The 24,733-nt window shown below is 42.8% G+C and overlaps 1 protein-coding gene across 1 annotated transcript in view; it reads right to left on the reverse strand.

Annotated features, from left to right (window-relative positions):
• Positions 1-21,839, reverse strand: part of LOC147231591 (A-type potassium channel modulatory protein DPP6-like) — a 344,451-nt gene extending 322,612 nt beyond the window's left edge. Inside the window, exon 1 of the mRNA XM_086150475.1 lies at positions 21,621-21,839. Within this exon, the coding sequence (XP_086006601.1) occupies positions 21,621-21,671 (51 nt within the window). The 5' untranslated portion in view covers positions 21,672-21,839. The remainder of the gene's footprint in view (positions 1-21,620) is intronic.
• Between the last annotated feature and the right edge of the window lie 2,894 nt (positions 21,840-24,733).

Raw genomic sequence — 24,733 nt, forward strand, 5'->3', positions numbered from 1 at the left:
TGATGTGGTTCTGTTGGCTTCATCGGGCCGTGATCTCAAGCTCCACGAGACCGTGGTGCTCCTCCGGAAACGGGTGAAGTGTCCACTCCGGGTTGGGGAAGAGGTCCTGCCCCCAAGTGGAGGAGGTCAAGTATCTCTGGGTCTTGGTCACCAATGAGGGAAGGATGAGTGGGAGATGGATTGGTGCGCAGACTCTGTACCGTCGCGGTGAAGAAGGCGCTGAACCAGGAGGCGATCTACGTTGCCACCGTCACCTCTGGTCACGAGCTGAGGGTAGCGACCGAAAGAACGAGCTAGCGGATGTAAGTGGCCCTGAGGGGAGTCAGATGAGGAGGCTCAGGCATCTGGTTAGGATGCCTCCTGGAGGACACCACGGCCAAGACCCGGGACACGCTGGAGACTATGTCTTGGGGTCGTCCCAGAAGAGCCGGACCATGTGGTGGGGGAAGGGAAGGTCTGGGCCTCGCTGGTCTTGGTGGATGGATGGATATCGTAACCCAGGGAGCCGCTGTTGCTTTACCAGCGCAACACATGCTAGGTTGTTGACATATGGATGTAGCCTGTGTTAACTTTGGCTTTTTCTGTTAGCGTTAATTTTAGCACTGTACAGTAAGAGATGATGAGACGTTATTATGATCCCATGATTGGGATATTGTTTCGCATTCGAGTCTCTCCGAGTTCTGATCGACTCAGAACTCGCAATGGCGGCCTGTGTGAGAATTTTTTTTAACGATTTTATACAAACTAAGATATGTTGATCGAATAGGGCAATAACGTTTTGGTAACTGGAGTTCTCTTTAAGAGAAACATATTTCTAATGTTTTGCCTCCTGACTTCAAGCTGTGTTTATTTACACTTAGTATTTTCTACAGTCCGGAGGGAGCGACCAAAAGAGTCAAGCTCAGCTTCCATCTGCAGTCGCCTCCACTCATTTCGGTGAGTTCCTGTGGCCGGTTTGCACCGAGGCCAACTCGGAATAACATTTGTTGCTTCAAAAAGTCATTCTAAATGTTTAGATTTCACAGCGCCTTGTGTGTTTGGCTGAATAGTGGCTAAACCTGAATTACACTTGTAAATACCACCACGTCAACCCCCTAGTCTGATACTTTATCATGTTTGCCCACTTTGGATATGTAAGATATTTCCGGGGTACGTGGAGGTTTGAGTTCAGACACAAGGTTGTGGCACAATTTGGTTGTTATCTTGATAAACTATCAGATGAATTACAATTGTTGGGAACTGATGGGATCTAATCATAACATATAAAAAGGTTGTTTGTTCGCTAAGATTAACAAAAATGCTGAAAATGAACAATACCGAATTTTTTTGCACTATAAGGCGCCCTTAAAGTTCTTAAATATTCTCAAGAATCCTGTGTCTGCTTATAATCCAGTGCCTTATGTATGGATTCTTGTTGTGCTTACTGACCTCAAACCAATTTTTTTTGTGGTGAATATGCACCTTAAACATCTACCGAAATGTTTTAGCGTGACTTTGGTAAGCAACGAAGCAGCTCCACTTGATTTATTTTGGACCGTTCCCACCTGACATGGAGGCGTCAAGTCAAAGTCGCTCCTTGGTTGAATATGGGTTGCAGATAACTAATGACATAGCGCGGAAATACAATGTTGTTCCAACCTCACACGAACTTCAGGTCTCCGCTATCGCTGGCAACCATAAACCAATCACAGAACAGTACGTAATACGCTTACCGACGCCAATTTTTAGAATAGCGGTACATACTGTGCTTCGACTAAATATTACTGAGGACCCCCAAAAATGGCACCTGTTAAGAGACATGAAGTGGAATTCAAACTCAAGGCTCTCGGTCACGCAGTAGATGATGAGAAAAGAGCAACCGAGAAAGAATTCAACATTAATGAATCAACGGTACGGAAGTGAATGAAGCAAGCAGATGAACTAGTGCGCCTTATAATGCAGCGCGCCTTATGGTCCAGAAAAATGGTAAAAGGAAAACACGGGCAGAATGCTGGCGCTGCAGTTGGTGCAGAATGAATGGATGAATGAATGAATGAAAATTAAATTAGATTTTAAAAATAAAACATACTCAACCCCCCCAACCCACCCTCTAACCGCCATATTGGTCTGCAAATGAACTTTGTTCCCATTTTTACTTTATCACCTGATTCCCTAAAGGTCAACCAGACAGGCTTTGAAAGACGGGCCACTTCTGATAGAAAGCATTCAAGACTGCCTCCCCACCAACACACACACACACACACACACACACACACACCCACACACCTCCACCACTTCCGACAATATCTTAAATCCGTTTGACATTCACTAGAGGAAGCGCGGTCATGGACTGACTCACTGACTTAATATGATCTTTTGATGATTACTTTCAAGATTTGAAGGTGTCAAACTGTCACTGCATCCCTCGCATCCGACGAAAAACAGATTATATGTAAGCATTTATATATATAATTTATATCAGGACTGGAAAAGGTGTTTCTTTTTTAAATTAGTCAATCACGGGGCCGATGTGGATTAATTTAGATTATTGATAATTAACACCCATTCATTTCTAATTGTAAGATGGCGTGCAAATCATTCAGGCAACAAAATAAATATCACTTCTTCAAATAAAAAGTCACTTATATTGCAGATATTAAATTGAATTGTCAGTGGACTAAAATGTTTAGTCAGAATTATGACAGCACCATCGGGATTAATTTAGATTAATCACAATTAATACCCATTTTTACTAATTGTAAGATGCCATTTACTTCATCATTCAGGCAACAAAATAAATATCACTTCTTCTCATTACAAGTCACTTATATATATATTTAAGTTGGGCTGTTAATAGATTAAAATGTTTAATCAGGTTAATCACAGTATCGTCTGGATTAATTTAGATTAATCGTAGATTAATTATTGTGGGGGGGGTGGGGGGGGGGCAAAAAGACTCATAACAGAGGACTGTGGATACCACTACTGCTATACATATATAACATGGGGTTTGGAGAATTTAAAAAATAAAAATGTTGTCCAGATTGCACAATAAAAAACAAAATAACTTCACATATTTCACATGTTTTTTTTCTTTTTTCTCTTTATCCAAATCTTCAAATTTGAGCCACCTTTTTCCATGCAGATGCTGAGACAACCTCACTAGTTCACATTATCTGAGGCCCCTGAGTTTTGCAAAGCCGGACTTCGCAGCGGCCAAAGTCCTCGGCTAACGTCTGCTCGCCGTTGACGCGGTATTATAAACAGGAAGTTCTCCAGCAAAAGTATGGCAACTACTTCCTGCCCCTCCTTTATGGACCCAAACACATGTTGTTTGGAGTCGTCCATCTTGGTTTTGTCGGTTCTGCTACCCGCTAACACTAGAACGACAGTGCCAGTCAGTAGAATAATGTGTTTTGGAGTCACTGTGTTAAATATTTTAATCAAATGAATCGTCCAAATTAACTTATCTGGATTAAAACATACATTTTGACAGCTTTAAAATATAGATAGGATATTCTCCCGTTGAGGACTCCTTTCATCGATGTCTGTGCTTCCTCCTGTCACTCCTGTTAATCGTCCAAAAGAAAATAATCGCAAATCCCTTATAATGAAAAGTGAAAGCCAAGTCAAAGTTATGATCTAACAGCTCGCCCGAACAGCTTGACGATTTCCCTGTGCATATTCCTAAAAGTCATTTTGCAGAGCCTATAGTTGCCTCTAGCAACCGCTCCTGTAAGTCTTCGCATCCTTGTTTGTTCTATGAAACCCATTCCCAAAAAAAAAAAAAAAAAAAAAGAACTGATTTTCGCGGTCTGACAGAACGCTGCTCATTGTGGGAAAACATTTGGCCCGCATTGTTTTCCCCGGCTAAGATTTTAATGGGTTTCCAAACTCCCCATCATGTTCCATCGATTGGTCCAGTTTGAAAGTGAAAGACTTGGCATCGCAGCTTTTACCCCCCCGCCCCTCCATCTGCTACCCGTTCGGTCGGCCCGCTCCGCGACTCGTTCATTCAACCATATTCTCCTCATTCTTTACCTTCTTATAAGCGGTCACTGCTTAAGGGCTGAGCTTTTTTCTACAGCCTCGATAATTTCCGATACAGATTACCGTCCGCGGGCGACCGGGGTTCCCGATGACGGGGTCTGGGCTTGCCGGGGCATCGCAAGGCGGACAAGGGGTATCAATTGAGTTAATGCCTTCCATTTTTTTAACATCAACTTTCACGGGCTACAATTAGCTTTGTGCTAACTTTAGCTTCGGTATGTTTATGGAAGTATGTTATGTATGTTTATGGAGGTTCTCAGTCATCCAGTTCTTAGTGAATTCTTGTTCAAATCTTCTTGTCTTGGCAACTGGACTTGAATTTCTTCGCGTGAAGACGTTTCAGCCCTCATCTTCTTCTTTCGTTCTAATGACCGAGTTTCTGAATGTAACTGCCAGGGTTTTGGGCGGGTCTACATTATGGTGGCTTGTTGTCTCAGTGGAAGAGTTGATTTGCAGGAACTATGTGTAAGGGGGGTTGTTATGCTATCGGGCGTTAGCGGCCAACATCAACCCCAGTGTTAAAATGGCTAACAGCGATGGGCTACTAGCAATTCATCAGCTTGCTGTTTCTGTTAGCCGTCCATGTTCCCGACAGAGCGTTCGTCCTTTGAACCAAACATTCCTGGTTTGATTGGTGGCTCCTCCTAGTGCGTCGAAATGTTCATGAGCAAGACGCTGTACCCAACTGGAATTTCTTCACATTTAGACGTTTCAGGCTTTTCAAATGACCCATGGGGAGTTTCTGAATAGAACTGCCAGGATTTTGGGCGGGTCTATCTTATGGTGGCTTGTTGTGTCAGAAACTAGATGTAAGGCGGGTTGTTATGCTAACGGGAGTGTCGCTCATCGGAACCAAAGAGCGGATTAGTGAGATTACCTGGATTTGAATGTGAAAAGGTAAAACTAAAAGCTGTACTGGGATCAATACCAAGACAGATTAGCACAACCAGGCCCACCTGCACCCCCCAAACAACCAGGAAAGACCCGCCAGCAGAACCAGCCCCCGGTAACGTCCACATGAGCCTCTGCTCATGTGATTCAACAGGTTTCACTCTTTTGTTTAGATTTACGTTTTCACATTCCAATCCAGGTAATCCCACTAAATTGCTCTTTGGTTCCAATGAACGACACACCATTAGCATGACAACCCCCGCTTACACCTAGCAACTCTTCCACTTACACAAACCACCATCATCTAGTCCAGGGTTCGACAAGCCGCGGCTCTTTCACCTTTACACTGCGGCTCCGAGTGGCTTGGAAAAATAAATTATAAATATTTAATTGAAGTGTATTTCATTTGTGTTAATTCCTTTTTTCAAATTTTTGTTCTAAGTTGGAAGATTATTGTGATTTTGAAATATTAAATAAAATTATATTTATTATTTTTTGCCGCTCAAAATAACGTCAAACCCGCCAGCCGGTAAAGTCCCGATTTGCAGATGCTGTGCGCAGAAGTTCAGGAGCAGAAGTCTCATAAACCAGTTAAAATAAATATTTATGAAGATATTTTGCAAATATTTATTTTTTTATTATTTACTGACACAGTGATTTTTTTTCCCGATTTATTTTTAAAATTCAGGTCAAGGCTCCGCTATACCCTCTGAAAGCCCAAAGCTCAAAATGAGTTCATTACATCAATAAAATTAAATTTTCTCCGTAATAATTTGTGAATTTCAGAAGCAACACAGTACACACTTGTTTATACAAAGTGCAAAGGTAATAAAAAGCAATATATACAGTGGTACCTTTATTTTAGACGTCAAAAAGTAATTGCGGCTCCCAGTGTTTTCTTTTCCGAGGAAACTGGGTCCAAATGGCTCTTTGGGTGTTAAGGGTTGCCGATCCCTGGACTGGACCCACCAAAAAAACCTGCCACTTATAATCTGAAACTCCCCATCGGTCATTTGAACTAAGGAAGCCTCTCGGACGAGGGGCGACACAACTTCAAGTGAAGTCCAGTTGCCAAGACAAGAAGATTTCAACCAGAATTCTGTATTTTTACCGGTCCCTTTACATGTGTATGCTTCATTCATTTTATTAAACGCCCCTGAAAGGGATACAGTTAAAATGCAGTTACGGAAATAAAGGAGCACAAGGCGAAGGGTTTCCATCGAAAACAGGGCGCCATGCGGAAACATGGCGGCTTCAAACGGAAGCTCGGTGTCGTCCGCTTGCTCATTCTGTTCACGCAGTCCGCCGGTGAAATGCAATTACACTCAGAGCCATGAGTAAGTGGCGAAAACCAGCTTATCATGTCAGGGTCCTAACAAGTGTTACTGTGGGAAATCATCATTAATGCCGATCACAAAGAAAGAGTTCCACTGCCAGGCGGGAAACAGGCCTTTCTCAGTCATCCTTTGTTTTCCTTATCTGTAGTCATTCCTTCTCACGGAGTGTTAGGACAAAGTCAGAGGCTCAAATACAAACACCTTCTCCTGTACGTTTGTATCCATCTGTGCACGGAGGTTGAGTGAGTACCGCCTGGCCTCTGACACCACAACAGCCGAACCACCCCTCGTTTAATTATGATGCCTTCAAGATCCCGTTAGATGAAGTCCCTCCCTTGCAGACAGTTTCCATTAATGTAGCGCACTTCATGAAAATGAACTCTCCGAAAAACTTTCCGGCCAAATGAGAAATCCATCACGACGAATATTTCTTCACCCTTATTGTTTTGTGAAGGTTGCGAGGGAACGTGGTCACCTGCGGGAGCACATTTGGGCCGACGCAGCGATGCACGGCTCTCGGCGAGAACGTCGGAGGTCATACGATGTATCTTGTTTGCGCACTTTGCCCAAAGGTACAGTTTTCAGTGCTGATTAACAAGGATTCCAAAGTAGGGTGATGTACTAAATATTAATTCGGTCATTACGTCATTATCCATACCGTTTATCCTGTACTCAGGGTGACGAGGGAGCTGGTCCCGCCTTTTGGGCAAAAGGGGGGACTCACCCTGGACCACATATAGAGAGATACAACCATTCCCCTTTCATTCACACTCGTGGGCAATTCAGGGTGTCCGATAAAGCTACCGCATGTTTTCGGACCGTGTGAGGAACCCGGAGAACCCTGAGGTAACCGGTGCAGACACGGGGAGAACATGGAGACTCCACACAAAGAGGCGCCCGGTCGGAGTCCAACCAAGGACCTTCTTGCTGTGAGGATGAAGCGCTGACAACTGTGTCAACTTTGCCACCCATGAAATATACGGTATATAAATGTTACGGGTATGGGTTAAATTGGAATGAAGGTTAGCTGGAACAAGACAGAATATATGTGTGTGAATGAGAGGAACCCAGGTGGAACGGTGAGGCTACAGGGAGTGGAGCTGGAGGATTTCAATTATCTCTGTCTTGTTTACTGTTCCTTACAATCACTGCATCCAGCATACAGTGATATAAACTATGGTATTGTCGGGGGAAGTCCGGACTGGCAGAGAAGTATGTTTGACTGGTGCAGGACATGTATGCTAGAAGAGAAGTTCAAGGGGGAGGTGGGACTTTATCAGGGATCGTTTTTGAGCCCATTCTTGTTCTTTTCAGAGGTGATGGACAGGCTGACAGACAGATTGTCAGGAATATCGTGATGTTTGCAGATGATATTGTGATCTGAAGGGAACAAGCTGAGGAAAATCGAGAGAGGTGGAGGTATGCTCTGGAAAGCAGAAGAATGAAGGTTAGTCGCAGCAAGACAGAATATATGTATGTGAAGCAGAGCAAGCTGGGTGGAACAGTGAGGCTACAGGGAGTTGGAGGAAGCAATGGAGAGTGTGGAAAAGAGGTAAAGAAACAGGTTCAACCAAGTTGGAATGGGTGGAGATGAGTGTCATGGTTACTATGTGATAGAAGACTATCGGCCAGAATGAAAGGAAAGGTGGAGGAGACAATGGTGAGACCAGCCATGCTGTTTGCTCTACAAGCAGTGACAATGACCAAAAGACAGGAGGCAGAGCTTGAGGTCGCAGAGATGAAGATGTTGAGGTTCTCTCTGGGAGTGACCAGGACGGATAGGATCAGGAATGAGTCCATCAGAGGAACGGCACATGTTAGATGTTTTGGTGAGAAGGTCAGAGAAGCCAGACTGAGATGGTTGGAGGGATAGTGAATATATTGGTAGATGGATGCTGGAATTGGAGGTCTAGAAAAAGACTGATGGACGTCGTAAGAGAGGATATGAAGTTAGTTGGTGTGAGAGAGGAGGATCCAGAGAAGAGGGTTAGATGGAGAAGGTGGATTCGCTGTGACAACCCGTGAAGGGAAAAGCTCAAAGGAGAAAATGAAGATTACAAGTCAAAGTATGGCAGCGCAACATGTGATGAATTAAGGTCATCATCCGAGGCCACTACTTCCACCGCGGGAGGCGAGAACAGTAAATCTTGGAAAAAGGTACCGGGACGTTTGCTTTACCTCTGCAAAAAATTTGCAAAGGCCAAATGACGTGTGCTGACGAAGGTTAGCGGCGAGAGGAAGTCGATCCCAGCGCTGTTCACCCTTACAGGAACTCCTGTCTCCCATTAAACGCCGCGAGAGGACAACCGGCAGGACCATCTCACTCGGTCGCCTTGCTGTCGCTGCGTTGTTCAAGCTGCTGTCAGATTCCTTGAATAAAGATTAGCATGTATGCTAGCTGGGCGGAGCAGAGGAGGAGCTGCGCCTGGTCAAGGCTAGAGAGAACTTTGCAGAACTGACGAAGCAGAGGCCTTAACTCTCAGAAAACTCGATCAACTGCAAAGAAAAGGCACTCCTGAGAATTCAGTCACTCCTAATTGACCTTTTAAACATTATATATGTGGAAATATTGGTAAATTACTTTTGGTCATTCGCCTGATATTATCTTTGACAAAGAGCTTAGCCGTGATTCAAAATGCTGCAATCCTAAACGCGCCACCTCGACAGCCCTCCCGACACTCCTTATCCCCACTTCCTCAGGCTATCACATAAATCCGCAAAGGGATTACGGCTTTTACCTAAATTTCATCTCGATAATATACTCCGTGAAAAGAGAACGCGTACCTCTGCGCTCAGCAATCCGCGACTATCTCGGGATCGCTATCGCGAACGACGCCGTGATTAAAAAGGACGGAAAATAAAATAAATCAGCACGGCTACTTGCTCAATTACAAAACCCCGCCACATTAAACAAAAAAAAAAAGGAGAATATTGTAGCAATCAGATGTTCAACCGCGGTATGCTCGCTATTTCGCAGGAGCGCTCGGCACGCCGTAGCCCGGCTAAGTGGTGATTGATCGCTCCGGACTGGTAAGAAGCTCGCTAGCAACAGAAATACTGTATTCATAAGGAGCGCGACTCCTTCCCGATACCCCGGAGAATTCCACGTGCAGCATCTCGATGGAAAAAGGCGCTCGAAACAAGGCTCTTGTAGCAAGTTGAAGGGAATGTTTTTGTTTTTCCTCTCGTGGCGCCACCGAACCGATTTAAAAGATTTATCCATTGGATTAAATCAGAAGTTCAATCCGTCTTCGAGCAATAACAGGCTTTTGGTTCTGTGCAGTCACATTTTCAAGATGACTTTTACCTTTCGTAAAGCAAGGAGGAAAAGTAATGCTGTTTTATTGTGTGTCAAAAACAGGGGATATTATGGAAATTTGAATACCATGGCCATTATGGAGTACATGATCTTTTCATGTCTCCTGTTTAACTGATACAAAGTCATATAAATGTAAGATTACGGTCACGCTTTAACTTCATCGTCTATTTCTATCCTTGTTGGTCTCAGTCCATTGGCATCCTGCTTATTTTTATTTATTTTTGTCATTGCTATTGTCACTCTGTTTATGTGCCTTTCCTTGTTGTTGTTGTTTTGGTTGTCTATTTTTCTTCCCCATTCTTTCATCCGTTCTTGTTGTTGTTGTTGTTTTCTATTTATATTTATATTCATATTTATTAATACTATAACTGTTTTGCCGCTGTCACAAAAGAGTCAATAAAGTTTATCTTATTTTGCCATAATTTCCGGACTATTGAGCGCACCTGAATATTAGCCGCACTGGCTAAAAATAAGTATAAAATATATGCGTACATACATAGGCCGCAGGTTTTCATTTTATAACATGAGATATTGACACAGAAACCTTTTTTTTTTACTTTTAATTATGTTTAAGCTGCAGCGTTCAAAGCGTGTGAAAAAAGTAGACATTATTTCACAATATCAACTTCCTCATGCCGCTTTAATGTTATATTATTCAAGGTCTAATATTCACTACCGTATTTTATGGACTATACGTTGCTCCAGATTATAAGTCGCTCCAGCCAAGATGCATAATAAAGAACGAAGAAAACACATATAAGTTGTGCTGGGGTATACTTTGGGGGAAATTTATTTGATAAAATCCAACACCAAGAACATACATTTCATCTTGAAAGGCAATTTAAAATGAAAATAGAATAGAGAACAACAGGCTGAATAAGTATAGCCTATATGACGCATAAAGAAAGAACTGAGAACGTGCCTGCTAGGCTATGCTAACGTAACATAAGACGATAAGAGTCGTTCAAATAACGATAGCATATAGCACATGCTACAACCAAACAATCGGTGTCACTCTTAATCACTAAATCCAAGGAAATCTTCTTCGGTGTCACTTCTGAACAACTCCGCCAACTCCGAAGGTAAACAACGCGCCGCTTCCTCTTCCACCGGTACGTCGCTTACGTCAGAGTCATCGTCACTTTGCAGTTCCAATTATTCCAGCCTTTCTGGATCCCGACGGGACGGCGTCCTTGCTCTGATAGAGAGGCGACTGCGTTGCATGAAGCGGGAACACCAGGAAGATCCTCCTGCAAACTCATTCCTATTCATCTCCTTGGCAACTACCTGGGTGTGAAGACGCAACTGTCCTGTTGACAAGCCTCTCCCGGAAGCACCTTGTTCAAGCACCAAGTGTGAACTCGTTCCTCTAGCCGAGGACAGCTAGCTTTTAGCCCACGATTAGCTTTTTTAGTTTTCTAGTTTCTACCTTCACACTTTCTTTCTGCTGCTCAATCGCCGTTTTCGGCTGCATATTTCACTACTTCCACCTTGTCACCTGCAGAATATGATTTTCTTTTCGGTGCCATTTTGGTTCAGCCCTTTTCAGTCGTTTTTATAAGTTACCCTGATGTTGAAATTATCATTTTTCAGAGGTAGAGAAATATCAGGTAGCATCTTTTTTTTTTCCCAGCGCACTTCTGCCATGACCCGCCCCCGCTGAATTTTGATTGGTTGGCGTGTGTGTGTGTGTGACGATTGCTGATATATTTAAGACACAGACACAGACACACACACACATCAGAGCAAGAGAGCACAATAATTTCACACATAAGTCGCTCCTGTGTATAAGTCGCACCCCCCGCCGAACTGTGACAAAAAACTGCGACTTATAAACCGAAAAATACGGTAATAACATCGTAAATGCTGATCGGTGTCAGCACTTTGTTTTCACTCTGCAGTCATCGTTTAACATGTCGTCATTAAACTAAAGACATTTGATGTTTTTGTTGTTTTGTGCGTGTACAGTCGCTAAATGTATTTAATCCGTCAGAATCAGAAAGTGCTTCGTATCTCAAATGGAGAAGTAAATAAATAGATAGGCAAATAAATAAATACATTGAAAAACTACAAATGCACATAGGAGGGACTGAGCAGGAGATTATGATGATTCTAGAACCGCAAAGATGTAATTCAGTTTCTTTCATTATCATATATTGAAAATATAAAAGGTTGAATTATTCATACATTCGGTCTCCATGTTCTTTTTCCCAAATTGCAATATTCTGCGTGATTCTACGAGAAGTTATAATTGCGTCTAATTTCAAATCATTCCCTATTTGACTGCCAATCGGCCACATAGATGAGACTCCATCGTGCAATATCGTCATTTTTTCGAACGTCGTCCAAAGTTTAGAACCTTAAGTTCAAAAAACACGTCCGAACATGGAGTTCAGTGCAAACGTTCATGTTTAGACGTTATTTTCAACCTTAACCGAAACATCAAGAAGAAATAAATAACCTTCATGAATCCAGCCGCTGGGCGGACATGTTTGTAGTCCTCTGACAGACGAGAAGCTCCTGAGGCCAACGATACCAAAAGTTCTCCGTAATAAACAAACAGAAACTCAACAAACACCGCCCAGGACTCGTATGCAGACGTAAACAAGCGGGACTTGAGCTCAGCTTGAAAGAATCAACGGAGCAGGTCCGCCTGAGGCCGCCATGTTGGTGCAGGAAAAGGAAAGCCATCTCGCTAACGGTTTGTTTCTATTCTCCAGGGACAAGAAAAAGAGCATTTTACAGGTGAGGAGCAACACCTCGGACATTGCTGAGGCCGTCTTTTGACAAATAAATACATATAAATGATGACTGCGTGTACAGACGAGGCAGAAACAATTGTTAGCACTCGGACAACGGGTAAAAATCAATGGTGAAAATAAGACGTTTCACCACGAGAGCCAGCTAACCGGGGAGTTAGCATTTAATCCCTCCCGGCTTTCTGCAAGACACGCCTGGCGCGTGACAGATCAAATTAACAAATGTCGTCGCAAGATTTCAAATCCGACGCCGGGAATCCCGATAACTCTGACCACCTGCCAACATCAATCGATCGCCCCCATGCCAGGGCGGCCGGTGAAACGCCGCCGCCGCCGCTGTGCGCTCGCGCTGCTGAAAAACCGAGGCTGACGTAAAGGTTACCGGGAAGAAATAAGAATTCTGATTCCTCCGAGGCAGTTCGGCGGCTCAAGCCGGCGCCATTCATCCCGGCGTTCTAGAAGCCGATCACCATCGTATCCATGGGAATGGGGCAAGAACTCGCACCATTGGTAAATATTACGGTACATTGTTATTCACAGAAGATGTGCATTACCCAAATTTCCAGACTCATGAATGCAAGTGAATATTAGCCACACCGGCTAAAAATAACAAAATAAATATACTGCTGCCCGCGTGGACGGCAAACGTAGAAGTGTACTCGTCCGATCCCGGAGAGGACAACTTAGAAGGTGAAAAGCGAAGTCTTTAAATGTGGAATTTTCCAGACCACCCAAAAAAAACAAGCGACCTTATCAGGGGAGGTACAACAGGAAAAGTCCAATAAGGGTCAACTTTACGGTTAATTTCTCCCCACGTGCCAGACCGCTGCTCGGCTTTTGAAAATAACGAGTGTTTCATTTAAATATACTGCTCAAAAAAATAAAGGGAACACTTGAACAACACAATGTAACTCCAAGTCAATCCCACTTGTGTGAAATCATAGTGTCCACTCAGGAAGCAACACATATTCATTTGGACTTGTTTTAAGGACATTACATCAAAGTTGGATCAGCCTGGAGTTTGTTTTTACACTTTAATTTTGACTGTGATTCCTAATCCAGACCTCCATGGGTTGATACAATTGATTTCCATCGATCATTTTTGTGTGATTTTGTTGTCAGCACATTCAACTGTGTAAAGAGCAAAGTATTTCATAAGAATATTTCATTCATTTAGATCTAGGATGTGTTTTTTTAAGTGTTCCCTTTATTTTTTTGAGCAGTGTATATGTGTGCATTTATAGGTCGAGCTTGTCTCCATCTTGTAGCATGAGATATTTACACACATATTTTTTTTTTTTTACTTTTAATCAAATACATACCGATAACATCCACAAACACGTGCTGGAAAAGCTTTTTACCGAAAAACGCTGATGAAAAAGATTAATAATAAATAACGCGAGGAAAAGTCCATCCATCCATCCATTTTCAATCCCCGCTTCGTCCGACTCCGGCTGATCGCTATCTTGGTCTTCCGTGTCGGAATCGAACGGCCTCAGAATTTCACGGTCATGTCATCGATCCGATGTGACGCGGCTAAACGTTTCGGCGATGCGAAGCTCGATAGTCCCGAAAAAAAAAAAAAAAAAATCCATAAATTAGCCGCATCGTTGTTTAAGCTGCAGTGGGAAAAAAGTAGCGGCTTATCGCCCGGATTTGATTCTCGCCCGACGGTCCGGTGAAAGCGATGAAGCCGAAGAAACCGTGACTGATAAAACTTGCGACGGAGAAGATTCCAGTGAAATCGATGCCTAAAGGGTCAGAGCTTTAACCCGCAACCTTGGTCGATGTCCACCATGTCAACATCTTCAAACATCAACAAGCCTGATGCCGTTTAGGCTGTGACGAGTGAAAATCCTTGAACTCTCGTTGGACCTTCCTTTTTTTTTTTTTCCTCCACTTCTATACGTCGTGTCCAAACTGTGAATAATGCAGCGACGGCCGCGGGCTCCTTTTCATTTCCTATTCCGTTGATTTATGCGTGTTGCTTCCTGGTGGTCTTTAGGAGCACCAGTAAGGTCAGGTTGCGTGTCCTTTGTAAAATATTTAATCCGAACGGTTTGCGGACGACGTCCAGGCCTCCCAGCCCCCGAGCAGATTCACAAGGATGCAGTTTGTTGGAAAGGCAAATACCGATTTCCAACTTCCTCAGTTAAATTAGTTAATCTAAATTAATTAATCTAGATTAAATTCTCAATTATGATTTCAAATTTCGCATAATCCTGTATGTTTTCGGGGAGCTTGCAGCTACGTAACCAATGCTAGCAATGCTCGCAGCGGGGTGGTCGTACGCTTGTATGCTAGGAAAAGCAACGTAGAGCAAGAAGGCAACATGGCGTCGATATTTCTTGGAATTTACATTCTCGCCACCTCCAGAACTCGTAAGTGACCTCTGAACTCTGCGCTGCCCTCTAGTGGATGCACTGCTCAACAACAACACTTGAAAAATAAGTGGGCGGTGACGTTTTAACGACAATCAAAAAAAAAGTTCCATATCTGTCCGTATGTTAAGACTATATGTTTCTTAAGTCTTTTCCGAAACAAATTGAGGATAACGTTAAAATTAAATTTTATAGCTAACGAGAAATGCAAAAAAAAAAATTAAAAAAATCGCGCCACAATTACATGTAAGATATTTTGGTAAGCGTTTGAAGAATACTAGGATACATATTCTGTACTCTTTTTTAAAATAAATTATTTTTAGTTTTGAAGCACTCTTGGCGTGCATTTTTTTTTCTTTTTTTTTTTCAAACCTTTATTCAGTGACGTTTCAATGACATTTGAAACTGACGCACCTGTTTACTGTTTACATTTGTGACGCGAGCATGGACGACCTTTAGAATCACCTCATATCAGCTGTCTTGAATTGACAGCTGAGGAAAAACCGCCGGGCCTCAAGGGAATCTTGAAAGACGAATCAATCACTTTGGCTTTTTTATCAAACGGACAATACGGCGTGACGTGCAGGAAGTATCTCTTTTAACCATTTTGGCGTTTTCTCATGCAAGCCGGTGTAGAAGCTCCACCAAAAACACGCAACGTCAAGATGATCTAATACCTGCTAACAGACCATCTCTGGAGAATCTCTGCTGCCGAATCGATCAGCGAACCCATATTCATTAGACGAGGTATCTAAAATGTTGACGTGATTCAAGTGCTGATGGGCAGTTTTGCTCCAAACTGAATAAATATATTCCATCGAGCAGAGATGCGGGTGATCGTCGGTTGCGCACCTTTCCCTTCGCCTCACAACTCACTCCCTTCAGGCCTCGTTAGGTGTGAGAGCATCAAAATGCAGCGGCAGCAACGGCCAAAGATCCACCATGGCGACGCTGACGGGTAACAGATACCCCGTATCTGGGAAATCGCAGACTAAACCGCAGCAGGCATCGCAGAGCCGATCGATAAAGCAGCACGCATGCAGAGGTAGACAAACACTCCTTCTTCCTCACATAGTTTGAAAAGGCGAGGCATGAAAACAAGCGGTCGTCGCTATTGACATAACCCCTACAAGATGGCCCGCGGCCGTTATGTCTGTATTGAAAACGCATTAACTGCATGGCGAAGCACCAAATCGTGTCGGACGGACCCTCCGTCAGAATGCGGCGCCGCAAGGTGTGGCCTCGGGGCGCCAAACGCAAGAATTCTCACGCGCCGCACCAGGATGCGATCGGCAGGACCGGACGTAGCGGTTAGCAAAGGGGGTCGTACGTCACAGCGGCCGACAAGCGCCGTTGATTGAAAATAAAATACACTTTTCACGGGGGATCCGGGAACGTCACTCCCACAAAGAGTGACGTTCCAGGATCCCCTGCGAAAAGTGAATTTCCACAAAGTAGATATGTGATAGTTTTGATGGTATATACAGATTTTAATCCTCAACGAACCTAACCTTTTACAAACCTCCCGCTATCATGTTATGGTTATGTTATAACCCACCATCGAGTGTGTTCCACTTCCCACGCTCTTATAAAGTACACTAAACACTTTTGGATAATTGTAACATACAAACAATAGTCAGCATCTTCCTGCTACGCCTGGGGTTTGTACCAGACTTTTGGGTAAATGCTAAGCTATCGCAAAAAAAAAGACACTTTCACAAACTAAATAGCACAAAGTGGACAGTATTCACGTTTAAATGAACAGCAGTGGAGTGGACCAGGACATGTATGCTTGACACAACCTAAAAGGAGATCAGCTGCTTCTCTCCATGAACTAATCAACACGTGGACCAGGACATGTATGCTTGACACAACCTAAAAGGAGATCAGCTGCTTCTCACCATGAACCAATCAACACAGGAAACAGAATGACATGCTCAACCGGAAGCCAATCGGATGCCAGGTACGGTTTTACTAAGCCGATGTTATTCCGTATGAGATCTTGCGTGGGTACAATGATAGGGGCGAGAGTTCGCGATGCTGGCTATCTTTGTTTAGCAGAGGAGCTCTCATATTTTTTTTCATAAAATGAATTTTAGTTTACTTTTACTTCTTGAATATGGCTATTTCATCACGAAAAAAAATTGCAAATACTGCATAAAAAAGCTAAAGAACGATAAATCGCGAGAACGGAATGATGAAAAAAATCTGCGAGGTAGCCAGAGCGCGATAGCGAAGTAGCAAAGGTCCACTGTAAGTAGCAGGACTCCGACTCCATGAAACACGATTGAGCAGATCATACTATTATTTAATATCGGTGGAACAGCGGCATGCTTCAATGCAGTTGCTGCGAAGAGCAAAAAAGTGTAGGCAAGATGCAACAACCCGCTGTGGTTACCATCCAATTTGCCTCTTTAGCTTAAATGTAATTAGCCGTCCAACAGAGCTGAAATTGGATTTACACATTTTTTTTCCACGCATCGACCTCATGATGACTCCATGTATTTGAACAGCTGGATTATGATCATATCGATGTTTAGAAACGGAATTATAAATATGCAGCAAGCAGCGCCGACTGGATCCAAACGTATGGGGAGACGACGGGTGTGTTTCCGCTGACCTTTAAATTTCCATGGAAAACCTCACGCAAAAAACAAAAGGATTAGTACCGATCGATTTACAGGTTTGTGATGATAAATCGATAGCAATGCCAATGAACGAGTGAATGGTTGCATGTCTGTATCACCAGTATGAATGAATGAATGATTAGCAGCTCTGTTAGCTCTGTCCTGAAATGATATATGGATACAAAAAGCTATGATATTGAAAAAAGACTGACAGATTGACACATAATATATATATATGTACATATATACATATATACATGTTTGTATGTATGCATATGAAAACAAATATATTAACATAATTAAACATCTCTCTCTCTCTCTCTCTCTATATATATATATATATATATGCACACATATACATGCATACATATATACATTAAACACATATATGTATTTATATACACTAATATATGTTCACATAGTTAGATGTTCATACAGTCAAACACAATTATACATACATATATCAAACATATATATATATATATATACACATATATACAGACACATGCATATACACATATGCATATACACATACATAAATTAAATAATAAACATAAGTTTGGAAATATGTATGTCAGTATATAATATAAACATGCACACACACATATATATATATACATACACATGCATCTTTCCGATTTTGCACTTGTTTAAACTGACATTGACATTTTTGACTTGATTTTGAAAAAAACAAAAAAAAAAAAGACCAGATAAACTAACAAACAAAAAAAATCGAAACTAAATCAATCTAAATGTAAACAGGATGCGGGTCTTTCATTTTGGAAAACAAAAACAAAACAGGAAGTTTATGACCGAGTGTGTCACACATGCCAAACCATGTAAACAGCTGACATCAACTCACCAGAGCAGTGTGTGTGTGTGTGTGTGTGTGTGTCAGCCAAGCCACTGCGAGACACATCCCCCCCCTGAAAGCCAATCAATCAAATCAATGTTTTTATGTATGATCCCGTTGTTACGGCGATCGATAAAGCGTGGGTTCGGGAGGGGCGACGAGACCTGATGACGTCTGTTTGTTTTGTTTTGTTTTCGTTGTTATTACAACCATCCTCGCATGCATTTGTTCAAAATTCTATAAAAAAAAAATATCAGCTTGTCCTTGAAACGGCGGATGTTTTTGTCACGTCAGCCGGCAATTAGACACAAGAAGCAAAAACAGAAGTGCAGCGCAGGCATAGTGAGCAACGGCACGATTGTGAGAGAAAACACTACCAGATTGCCCTGGTATCCCATGGTAACATCATTTTTTCCCCACCCCCATTACAGGCCTCTGAATGCTGAGTTGATTAGCTGCAATTTAATACACAGGGGGAAAAAAAAGAAAAGAAAACACCTTGAGGGGGGTTTCGGGTCCACATTTACAAGTAGCGCCTGTTTGCCCCAACGGAAAACCCAACGGGCGCAACAACAAACGTAGCGATGGCCCGTTAAGCGATGGAGAACGATCGAGCGCCACCGCTAAAAACTATAATTGTCACCGGTCAGATGTTTTCTTGTAACTAATATCAGGCAGAAGCAGTGAGAAGTGGAGTGACGAAGAGTTCCGAGCTCTTCTGGCCTCGGAGGGGTTTTTAGGGGCTTTGGCCCGAATTTGCAAAGTTAGCTAACGGCTAACAGGGTTCTTCACATGGCAAAGCAGCGCAGAGGCAAAATAGAAGCACTTCAACCATCTGATGGTTCATAGTTATTGTTCCACGAACGCTGAGGCAGCTTTCACCTCCATGCATTCGGTGTCCTCTTCCTTTTCTTCTTCATGGTGGTTTGGTTTTGACTCAAGATGCAGTCCCGGATGCTTGCAGCACATCGTTCAAATCTAAAAAGGCTCCCCCTGGAGGAGGCAATTTCCTGGAACCAGATTCGATTCGAAGCCTCTGGAAAGCTTCAACGTCACTCTGGAAGACCAGCAGTGACGTGCGGGGAGGTTCATGGCTGGCGAGGCACTGACTTCCATGAGGCAGGAGAACTGCTTGCCTCACTGAGTGGCTCTTCGCAGCCGTCTTATGATCACTCAGCACAAGAAACTAGGAACACTCATATAGTTGTTGACCATAAATACATTGGAAATGTAGTTCATATGGCAAAATGGTTTTAGTAGAGACATACAGAGCGACGGCAATACGGTTTTGGTGCAGAGCGTGGCAGCAGTCAGCTGTCAATGCACTATCTATGGTGAGGCTCAACAGTTGGCAGCCTCACTGCACATCTACAAGTTTGAACAGTAAATGTAAAAATCCAGCAATTCTGAATAAAAAACAATAAAAAAACTGGTACGGTTAGATGACAAATACTTTTAGAGTGTAGATCACTTAAATATAACTATTTACTTTTTTTTTTGTCCTTTGACATTTTTTTCTTTCCAAGATTAGCAAGTGAGGCATGGCCTCTCCTGCCTCCCCTGACTGAACCTCACCGCTGCTGCTCAAGTATTCAGTTCGGATAAGAGAATGATTCTATAAAAATGATATGAACAGCAAATGTGAAAATCCAGCCATTTTGAATTTAAAAAAAAAATCTAAAACGGGTGAAGTTAAAAAAAATTCCTTTATAGTGCAAATCACTGATAAATAACTGTTAAATTCTTCTTTTCATTTTTTTTTTTCTTTCCAAAAGTAGCAAGTGAGGCACAGCCTCTCCTGCCTCCCCTGACTGCACATCACGTTGGCCACACCAAACACGAGTTTAGTTGTTAACTATTCCTTCAACTGGAGTTGTTTTCGAAAACCTAATAAAACACACGCCGGCGCCAACGCGTTTACTTTCCATTACTTGTGGATTAAAGAAATAAACACAAAATAAGGCCACGGTGAGAGGGGGGGGGGGTTCTCCTGGCGGAGGGAACCAATTAGAAAAGCCTGAGTCGACACAGCTGTGCCCTGGCATCCTCAAAATAAAAAAAAACGGCCTTGAGTGTTCTCAGCGCGCCGCTTATTCAGCTAGAAATAGGGCGAAAATCAAGAAATTTCAGTTGGACGGCGAAAAAGCGTGAGGGCGAATAGCGGAACGTCATATCGCCCCGGATCAAAAATGTAAAAGAACCTCCCAGAAAGGGTGGTGGTTGTGATACTGCCCCCGCCGTCAGCTCCAGAGGACGTTTGGTATTAACGCTGTGCACACATAGAGGCGGCCGGGGCAATAATACCCCTGCAACTCACCTTCCCCTGCGGGGGCGGTAAAATATTAATGGGGGTGGGGGTGGTGGAGGGCATCTTCTGGGGGGGTGGAGGGGAAAGGTTACCTCCGCCCTCGGGGGGCTTCTGACGCTGCATAGACACAGAAACCAGCCGGGAAAACGGCACAAAACTTTCCAACTATGCCGTATACGGTGCACCCTGGTGACTTTGCAGATTTTTTTTTTTCAATTTTTTTTTTTTTTTTTTTTTATCATTTATGAAATAAAAGGGAATAAATAGCCATTTTCTGCTTTAGAAAAAAAAAGGGTAAAAAATAGGTTAAAATTAAACAAAAATTCATTTTATGAAATGAATAAAATACAAGATCTCCTTTGCTAAACAACGATATGCAGCATCGCGACCTCTTGCTCCTACCATTGCACCAACCTGAGATCTCAACCAGAATAACATCGGCTAAGTAGACCCGTACTCGGCATGCCATTGGATGATTGAGCATGTCGTTCCATTCCTCGTGTTGATTGGTTCATAGAGAGGAGCGGCTGATCTCCTTGTAGGCTGTGCCGAGCATACATGTCCTGGTCCACTTTGTTGCCATTCATGTAAGCCTGAATACTGTCCACTTATTTTGTATTTATTTATGTATTTATTTTGTATTATTTAGCTATTTAGAGTGTAAAAGAGTCTTTTTTTTTTTTTTTGCGATACCCCACGCTCTACGAATGGCCAGCATCTATCGAAAAGTCTGGTATAGACCGCAAGCATATGACTATTGTTGTTGGGAAAGTGCTGGGTGAGGTTTGTTGAGGGTTAACATATCTGTAAATACTATCAAAATTATCACTCTCTACTTTGCGGAAATTCACTTTTCGCGGTGGGGGTGGGGGGGTGGAACGTAACACCCCGCGAAAAGTGAGGGTCCACTGCATATTTAGCAGGCACAAAAGGGTGTGAACTATCACAAATGCCCCCCACCCACCCACCTCCTCCAAACCATCCAAGGCTGGATGACAACACGTCCAGCGTCCACGGAGGACGCGCGTAAAAAGCGCCTCGCTTTCCAAAACGTTTCAACGCAGAATCCATTCATCATGCAAGAAGAAGAAGAAGAAGAGCTGCAGAGCACCTTACCAAGACGTTGCCCTGCATCTTTGCGGTTTCGATCAGATTCTTCTCCTTCATGTTCTCCGCCAGCGCCCTCCCACCCCCGACCTCCACCGACTCCGGCGCCTCCTCCACCCCTCCCCGGACCCCGCCTCGCTTCTCGGGATCCGCTGCTCGGATCTCAGCGCTCCCACGTCCGGACCCCGCGGGCTGCGAGCCGCTCCGTGAGAGGGATGGGATGGCGACCGGGGGAAGAGGAGCGGAGGGCGGAGGGTGGGGGGTCTTCTTTGCGTCCCTTCCTCCACGCATTCACACATGCACGCTTGCACATCCACTCCGCGGGGATGTTATTGGCGCGTCAAAGCGTGGACGCGTCGGATCCACGCAACTGCAGATGCGACGTGTTATTTTGTTGTTATTTATTTTCAACGCATGTTTTAAACCGTTAATGTTTTCATTTATTTCTAAACAGTGGACCCTCACTTTTCGCGGGAGTGACGTTCCAAGACCCCCCCCCCCCCCCCCCCCCGCACCCACGCGAAAAGTGAATTTCCGCGAAGTAGAGACGTGATCATTTTGATGGTATTTATAGATATATTAACCATAAACGAACCTACATCAACCTTTAAGAGGAATGTAGAGCGTGTTGTTATTCTGTATGAGATCTCATGTGGGTACAATGGTAAGAGCCAGAGTTCATGATTCTGTTTAGCACAAGAGATCTTGTATTTTATTCATTTTTAAAAATGAATTATAGTTTATCTTTCCTTTTTTTTTTGTTTATTTCTTCTTAGGCTAAAATATTTCATCATTAAAATACTGCAAAAAAAAAAAAAAAACACAAAAGAACGATAAATCGTGAGAACCAAATAAAAAATAAATTAATGAATAAATAAAAATAAAATAAAATAAATAAAAAAATCAGCAAAGTAGCGTGGGTACGTGGCAATATCAATCCGACCTGATGCAAAAGTGTGTGCAAAAAAACCCCACAAAAGACCGATAAATCGTGAGAACCGAATGAAAAATAAATAAATTAATAAATTAAAATAAAATAAATAAAAAAATCAGCAAAGTAGCGTGGGTACATGGTAATATCAATCCAACCTGATGCAAAAGTGTGTGTGTGTCTATGTGAAGTGACCAATGACGGCTGAATAACTGAGGCTGTTTGCTGCACACACACAAACACACACACACAAAAAAAAAAACACATGGTCATAAATGCCATGCATCCATCCATTTGTTCCACTAAGATAAGATTAGATTGATCCCTAAAGGGGAAATTGTGTTTTCACAGCAGCGCAACAATGACAGTAACAATAAATATGATTATACATATAAATATTGAGACAATTAAAATAAAGCAAAAGATGTTCACAAATAAATAGCCAGCAGAGGGAACAACAGCAAGGATAAGAATAAACAGAATGAAAAAAAAAACAGAAAGGGTGAGAACATGACAACAAAAATGACGATAAGAACAAAAACAGTGACAAATAACAATGACAAAAATAAACAAGATAAACATGATGCGATTGGAGTGACACCACCAAGGATAGTAATAGACAACAGAGTTAGAGCATCATGACATGTCCAAACGGGTGAATCAGAGTCAGAAAAACATTATGTGTCCGCGAGGGGCAATAATAAAATAAAATTAAAAATTAAAAATACGAAAAAAAATATATTAAAAAAAATTTGAAAAGAAGAAAAAAAAAAAGGGATGATATATAATATATATATATATATATATATATATATATATATATATATATGTATATATATATATATCAATGTCTGCCTGGGTGCTCTTAAAAAACAAAAAAAAAAAAAAAAAAGAGCAGCAGCGGCAGGAAAAGCTGCGAGGAGCGATAAAAGCTTCATCTGGCTCCCATGGAAAAGTGGGGACGCGAAGATGACGAGGCAAGAATTTTCACCGGCGTCGCAGACGGAGCAGACTGAGCGGTCCGGACAAATAGATGATCCGTTTGCTCTGCTAGCATAGCTCGGATATGGATGAACGCCTTTTAGGGGGAAAAGATGGCATTTCATTTTCTGTCAGAAAGGTCGTGATCTGAAGCAAGCCTTCTTGCCGTGAGGTGGAAGCGCTAACGGCGCTAGCGGCGCTAACGTGCAAACAAAAAAAAATTTTTTTTTTCATCAAATTTATTTGTCAGTCGTGCTTTTGCCTCCCCGTTCTCAAGACACAAGGGTGTTTTTGCCACTGAAAGAAAAGCGCGCATCGCTGATAAATTCAGGGATGTAGCTTTTGTGCGAGTTAGCATCCCTGCCGGTCAACTCGTATAAAAAAACGCATCAACGTGAGAATGTGCATTTTTGAGCGTGGAAAGTGATATTTCAGAGGGGGGGGATTAAGAAAACTCACTCTCTTCCCGAACTGCTCTTTCAATAGGACTGATAAATAAAAAAAATTTAAAAAAAAACAAATAAGAAAAAAGCAGCGGTTGCCAAATTCGCAAAGTGGAAGTGAAGAGGGAGCCGCAAATTCCTGGGTGGGGGGAAACCGGCTGTAGCCTCGACGTGATCAGGTGTCGTTTTCCGACGTTTTACTTGGAAATAAAACTCTGTTTTAAAACCGATTCTTTCCTCGGCAGCTTTTAAAATGAAGGACCCCCCCACCCCAACCCCCGCATTCCCCCGACACCCCACCTCGGAGCTCCTCCAGGCTTCCTAAATCAATATCACTGACAAAAGTGTATCTCCTGAATTCAGTCTGTTTACTGCTCTGAATAAAATAAACAAACAAAAAGAAGTAAACCGGCGGTCTGATGATGCAGGGAGGCAGCCGGGAGCTGGAAATTCACAGCAGCGCGGCCGGAACGCCCCTCCTTTCCGACCCCCAGACGGAAACATAAATCTCACATAAATCTCATTTAAATGTGCCTGGTATTAATTACTTTGGTTTTCGACTGTCAAAACAAGCTAACGGGGGCAACCGGGCTCCCCCGACGCCAGCTGGACTGCTGACGGAGGGAGAATACGGGAGTGGCTGAAGGCAGCCGGCTCTTCCTTTACCTTCTTGTCTTTATTTTTTATTTTTATTTTAACGTGTTTATAGCTCAGGTTGTACGGAATCGCCGCTGTTACCGCGACGGCGAGTCCCCGGGGGGGAAATC

This window comes from Fistularia commersonii, chromosome 8 (assembly GCF_037954325.1).
Source record: "Fistularia commersonii isolate RoL2024-O1a breed Wild chromosome 8, RoL_Fcom_v1.0, whole genome shotgun sequence".
Classification (NCBI taxonomy): Eukaryota; Metazoa; Chordata; class Actinopteri; order Syngnathiformes; family Fistulariidae; genus Fistularia; species Fistularia commersonii.